The 7,018-nt window shown below is 41.4% G+C and overlaps 1 protein-coding gene across 1 annotated transcript; it reads left to right on the forward strand.

Moving 5' to 3' along the window:
* Positions 1-3,381: 3,381 nt before the first annotated feature.
* TCEAL9 (transcription elongation factor A like 9) lies at positions 3,382-3,669 on the forward strand. Its single transcript, XM_007099162.3, has one exon. The coding sequence runs from the start codon at positions 3,382-3,384 to the stop codon at positions 3,667-3,669; it is 288 nt and encodes a 95-aa protein (XP_007099224.3).
* The last annotated feature ends 3,349 nt before the right edge of the window (positions 3,670-7,018 follow it).

Consider the following 7,018-nt stretch of genomic DNA (forward strand, 5'->3'; position numbering starts at 1 on the left):
ACCTGAAAATAAGTGATAAATTCCTTGGGGTTAAGTGCAGAATATGTTAAAAAGTGCTTGGGGCGTCAGGGTGGCTCAGTCAGGTAAGCATCTGGCTTAGGCTCATGTCATGATCTTGCGGTTTGTGAGTTCGAGCCCTGCGTCTGGCTCTGTGCTGACAGATCAAAGCCTGGAGCCTACTTCAGACTCTGTGTCTCCCTCTCTCTCTGCTCCTCCCCTGTTCACACTTTATGTCTCTCTCTCTCAAAAAATAAATAAAAACATTAAAAAAAATTTTTTTTTAAAGTGCTTACATTGAACCTGCTTTCAGGTGATAACCACCATCAAAAGACTTAACCTAAGTCCCCCTAAGGAGGAACAAGTGGACTTCTACCCAGCAAGGCAGCATGAGACAGGCCAGGGCGATGGTAAAGACCCAGGGTCTAGGTTCAGTTTGACTGTTCTCTTCTTTCCTTTCCACCCTCCATTTAGGTCCTGTGTACCTTCTAAGGCTCATGTCAAGGTCTTTTTCCTCCTTGAAGCTTTCTCTGATTATTTTGTGCTAACTGGCCATTGCCTTCTCTGAGTTCCTGTTGGCCTGGCAGTCCACCCTTTCCTTTAAATTCCTCCAAAGGAACCTCATGTCTTATGTGAAGGAGGTTCCTCCTTTTCAGTAATGGTCTCATATCTGAAGAGTCTGACAGTTTGCTGCAAAAAATAATCCCCTTTTTAAAGGGATTTAATCAGTCTTGATCCCTGCAGACCTCCTCTGATTCCGCTTATCAGTTCTGTAGCATCATCAGCTGGTGCTGGTCACAGTGAGATGTCCTTTAACTACTTGCTGTACCTTTAAATACTTGTGTCATTGCTTGACACCGGGCCCCTGCTTGACACAGGCTTCTGTTTGACATGAGAGAGTTCATTTTGCTTTCTACACTTACTAAGGGTCACACAGTCAGTTCTAGGTCTGGCCTGGGACTAACAAATCTTGTCAAGCCAGTGTTCTGTCTGGGAGACCCAAACCATTATATCTTGGGTTTTCTGGTACTCAAATACACATGCTTCCCAGAAGACAGAATAATGTGAAAGAAGAGTAAGTGAAATAAAACAACATGAGGTGAGGGTTTTTTTTTCTTTCCACATAATCTATTAACCTCTTTAATCTGTCTCACAAAAAGGCACCAAACCTTATTTTAAAAAATACACCTATGTCTACTCCTGTTATTTTTGAAATGTTACCTCTGAGAACTATGTAACTTTTATTGGAAAATTTGTGACTTAAAGACTGAAGTGAGGCTGAAAGGTAATCAATATCTGTTGAAGACTATATGAGCCAAGGGCTTTGAGCCAAGTATCATTTAGAACTTCCAAAAGTCAGTTCTATGAGGCATACGTTATTATTACCTTTCAGATGAGGAAATTTTGGATCATAATATGTACCTGACAATTGATGATTCTGTAGGCAGCACAGCTTCCTGGCAAATATCACTACCAACGGTCTGGAGTCAAATATTACTTTCTTTTTTTTTTTAATTTTCAATCATTTTCCCCAAATGAAATCTTAATATAATAATAGCTTGCACTTTTATAGCACTTACAATATGCCAGGAAATACTCTCAGGACTGCACATGTGTTCATACATTTAACTAATTTTGTCTTTGTTTTTTCCAACTATAAAAAAACATGTTACTTTTGTTTAAAAAAAGAGAATATAAAAGTATTAAGAACAAAGTGAAAACTACATTTAAAAATCTCACTCCTGTCCCAGGCTCTTTTTTTTGTTGTTGTTGTTTTTTGTTTTGTTTTAACAAACCCCTGCCAAACCAACCTTGTACACAACAGCCAAGGACCAGACTGTATATGAAATGGAGGCTGGAGGAGGGGCGATGGATGGAGGAGTTCTTAATCTTGGGAGCTGAAGGCACGAAGCGACAATTCTTAAAAGAAGTAGAAAAGTTAGTAGCTCCAGAAAGAAAAGATGCAGCTATTCCCCAGTGGTCAGAAAGGCGAATAACATTTTGCCCTTTCGGATAGGCAACAATAACAAAGAAGGACAAGGCCAGATGTATAACGGGGGAGGGGGCAGGGGGGCGGGCGCACTTCTGCCGCGCTTTAGGTCGGAGTGGAGATTGGGGACCCGAGCTCGCTGGTGACGTAGATCTCACGTGACCAGGAGTCGACGTGTACCTAAGTCCTGCTAGTCTGGTCCTTTTTCGCGTGTGGGTATCACCTTTCCTTTAGCAGGCAAATCGCAGAGCCTGAGGCCAGTGGAAAGAGGAGTTAACTTGACGGAATTTTGCAGGTTTGTATCAAAATAGGTGCTGCCTGGGGACTTCTAGGGTGGGAGTGGCCTAGGGCAGAGACCTGGTCAAAGCCATCTCTCTACCTCCTACCTCCAAGTCTATAGAAAATGATGACCATTGGGAAAGGGCCTAGGGGTCCGGGAAGAAGGACTAGGAGAACTATGATAGTTTAAAAATAATCATTCTCTGCCACCTCAGACTGCTTTCCCAACACCTCCCCTCCCCCCAACCCCTGCCCCAGGCTTAAAGATAGTTTGGAAATAATCTGCTTTTCTTACTCCTTGTCTATTGGGAAATTCCAGCTAAATCGTACTGTGGGGCGGGGGTGGGGGTGGAAGAAGTGGGAGAAACAGAAAGTGGGAAAGTTGTCATAACCAAGTACCTTAATGAGGAAAAAGGTACAAGGTGCTGGTCGCCCCACCAAGCGTTCGCCCCTCCCCCACTGCCACCCCTCTCCCCATCTCCAACACATCCCACTCTACTCCCGTTTTCTGTTTGTCCGCAGGTCTGTTATTCCTAGCACTACACAAGGCTAGAAGAGGCAAGGAAGAAACTGTTCGGATCAGTACAGGTATATGAGGGAAATGTTATAAATACCCCTGGTGTCAAGGTGAGGCGTGCGCATGTCAGAGGTTGTGGGCCCCACTCTTCCTACCCCGCCCCCCCCCACACACACACCGCCTATTCTCCAACCTACGCTGTTGTAGGAGGGTCTTGGGTTTTGTCCGGTGTGGAAAAGTGGTGGTGGTGGGGACCTTGAAAAAGGCTGCAGGGAGGGACAAGAGACAGGTAGGGAGGTGGAAAATGGAGGTAAGAGCAGCCGGCTCAGGGAAACTCTGATTGCTGATTGAGTCTCCCAAGTGGAAGATATTTGATGATAGCTCTGAATCAAAAGAAGCAAATGCTGAGACCTCTGTCCAGAGCACTGGTCCATTCACCAAGTATTTGGCTTATGGTCACCTTGCTTCCTAGCAGTAATTGTATTCAGAGAGGAATAAATCAAAAAAAAAAAAAAAAGAAAGAAAAAGAAAAAGAAAAAAAAAGAAAAAGAAAGAAAGAAAAGGAAAGAAGGAAGAAAGGAAGGGAGAGACTCACAAGATGAAATCCTGTCAAAAAATTGAAGGAAAACCAGAAAATGAGAGTGAGCCAAAGCTTGAGGAAGAGCCAAAGCCTGAGGAAAAGCCAGAGGTGGAAGAAGAGCCAGAGGAGGAGGAAAAAACAGAAGGAACTTTTAGAGAAAGACTGATTCAGTCTCTCCAGGAATTTAAAGAAGATATACACAACAGGCATTTAAGCAAGGAAGATATGTTTAGAGAAGTGAGTGAAATAGAGGAGATAAGGAGAGTAAGAAACAAACTTATAGTGATGCATTGGAAGGTTAACTGAAACCATCCTTATCCCTATTTAATGTAGTTTGCCTTGATTTTATTTTTTTCTGATATTAACATTGCCATTTAGCTTTCCTTTGATTTGCATTTTCTTGATATACCTTTTTCCATCTTTCTACTTTTAATTTTTTGCTATTAGTGATTTTAGATGCATTTCTTGTTAATCTGCATCTAATTTTTATCATATTTTGAACAATACACAAGTCTCTGACTTTTAATAGGAGAGCTTTACTCATTTGTACAAAAAGAGGTTCCTGACAGGATATAAAATGAAAAAAAAGTTACTTAGTAATATGTTAATATCATATTTTTGAAAGAAAGAATACATTTGTATATTACCTATATGCACAGAAAAACGTGTGAAGGATGAAAGACAAAAAGTATAATCATTGGTAGGTTTATGAGTAACTTTTTATTCTGCTTATTTGTATTTTTCCTTATTCCTAGAATGTACACACATTATTGTTAAAATAATAAAAGTTTTATAACAAAAAAGAAATAACTAACAGTATTTAATTTATTTCTAAACGCACTGGGGCACTTAATGTTTGTTGAGAGAATTTTAGAAGCAAAAGTGAATTCCAAATTACCACCAGACCACTTAGCTAGAAGAATAAATTTATATTTTTCTCATCTGTAAAATAGAGACTATGATCTCTAAGGGATATATGAGGACCAAATAAGGTAATCACTGTGAGCTCTATTCTAGCAGGTTCCCGCCCCCCCCCCATCAGCCCATGCAGGATCCCAATTCCCAAGGGATTTGTATCAGCTATTTGGGATGATAGAGAAAGTAGTTCTCACCTGTACTTAAGAATAAATCCAGGCAACTGTTAGGTGGGTGCCACCTTTATGTTCCTTTCCTTCTGTGCCTGCCCAACCTCCCTTTATTATCCCTTTGATATTGTCATGTATATTGGATAGTTCTGCCCCTTCATCCAGGCCCCTGCCTATGGGCTGATAATGTTCTGGAATTCTCAAATAGTGAAGCCCAACATATTTCTTTGGAACACCCAGTGGGATGAATCCTCAGACCCACAGAAGTGGGGAGAATGCCCATTTCTTAAATTTAGATAGTTATGCAGGGCAACTTGGGCCATATCTTATAGGTATCTTGACAGTTAAGACTCGGACACAATGCATCAATTTGGGGATTGGACCAGAAAACAAGTCTGAGTAACAGATGTTATGCTTTAGTCAGAATTGCTTCTCTTTGAGTCTAAAGATTATGGTTTTATCTTCTGACTATTTCCTTAGGGTGAGTGATCTCTCCAAGAAGACTGGTGACAGGCCCTCCTCACCAGTTTGACAGATGCCTCTAGACCTGAGTAAATTTTAAAGGGAGATTCTGCTTCAGATTCTGTGTCTCCATCTGTCTCTGCCCCACCACTGCTTGCACTCTGTCTCTCTCTCATAAATAAACATTAAACAAATTAAATGGAAGTTCAAGTCAGATTTGGGGATACTGCCATCCTTACCTGGAAATGTGAAAGTGCTATGTAAAACTGTGTATATCTGCATCCAAATCTACGTACCTATATAGATATCTGTATATGTATATAATGCTCACAGTTTTTCCAGTTGTGTGTTATTTTATTTTTCTGTGATGGTCTTTTTTGGGCAATTCATGACTTTAGACTATTCTTCAAAGTTGTAACAGCCTGATGGATGCTAGTCGGGCTGGATTCTGACTGAAGTAAGAAGCTTCCAGGGGCTCACTAAGTCAGTTTTCTAAGACAAGATGGATCCAATCCCCTGGCACTCAAAGGAGTGGTACTCAGGTAGGATATAGAAAGGCTCATTCAAATCACACTCCAATCCATGGTGGGTCTGACTTTGGTTTCTCTGATTCAGATGAAGCAGGCACTAGACTCTCCTTTGCTGATGACCAGGCTGTCCTGGATATACTTACCTGGAGGATGACGACAGTCCCTATAGCAGGTCAGGGCACTAGACTTCCTTTCTTCCTTTTTTTTTCTTTCACAAGGGTACTTGATGAGAACTTTTTATATGGAAGACCTCAAAATTGACTAACTAAAAGCATTGGTTGTGATAGTCTGTCCGAGCCATGACAACTGTGGATGCAATCAGGTTGGGGTTAGAGGGCCTGGTGGTAGGTGGGAATAATTTTAGATAGTACACAAATATATATAAAATTGTGATGTCCATGTGTTTATTTGAATGCATATTAATGAATACTCTGTTTCAGGCAAATGATTATAGAAAGTTTCCTTTTTTTTTAATTTTTTTAACGTTTATTTATTTTTGAGACAGAGAGAGACAGAGCATGAACGGGGGAGGGGCAGAGAGAGAGGGAGACATAGAATCGGAAGCAGGCTCCAGGCTCTGAGCCATCAGCCCAGAGCCGACATGGGGCTCGAACTCACGGACTGCGAGATCATGACCTGAGCTGAAGTCGGACGCCCAACCGACTGAGCCACCCAGGCACCCCTAAAGTTTCCTTTTAAAAAATAGTGTTCAAATTAAGTTAGTAAGTCAATTTGAAGACAGACATGAGGTAGAACACAATACTAACAGCAAAGGTGGACACAGATGTGGCAAAAGTCATCTTAGTGGGAAACATTGCCCTAGCATAACTGATTTAGGGATAATATCTGGAAACACCTGTCAAGAATTATGCCATCTGGGATTTTACCCTACTTACAAATTAACAAATTAACCTGCTACTGTTTAATGGATACTGGCAAAAGATGACTAAAATCCCAGGTCAGAGATTATAATATTACTCATGGCAAAAGCCATAGCCAGAGCTTCATATTGGTTTGTGTTATTTCTCCATGATCTTCAAGTTCCATGGGGTGACACAGGCTCTTTTATGGATGTCCACACATGCAGTGCTTTATGTAACAGGAAAGAAGCCTTGTATTTGGAGATTTTATCACTTTCATGGTAAACAAAAGCAAGCCTGCTCTGTGTCCAGGGAAAGATGTTACCTTGTTCTTCCAAGTTGCTTGTTGCAAACACAACTCTGACACATGGCCTGCCTGCGTAGAGTGGTCAGGGTTTTACATTCTTTGTATACCCAATAAAAATGTGCAGGGATGCTCAGAATTCAAAGCAGATTGACTCTCCCAGTAATGGTTTTCTCTGTGTAGTAAATTTTAATTTTTTTAAAGGTTTATTCATTTTTTAGAGACAGAGACAGAGCATGAATGGAGGAGGGGTAGAGAGAGAGGGAGCCACAGAATCCGAAGCAGGCTCCAGGCTCTGAGCTGTCAGCACACAGCCCGATGCGGGGCTCGAACCCACAAACTGTGAGATAATGACCTGAGCTGAAGTCAGACACTCAACCAACTGAGCCACCCAGGCACCCCTCTGTGCAGTAA

The sequence above is a fragment of the Panthera tigris genome, chromosome X (assembly GCF_018350195.1).
Source record: "Panthera tigris isolate Pti1 chromosome X, P.tigris_Pti1_mat1.1, whole genome shotgun sequence".
In the NCBI taxonomy this organism is placed as follows: Eukaryota; Metazoa; Chordata; class Mammalia; order Carnivora; family Felidae; genus Panthera; species Panthera tigris.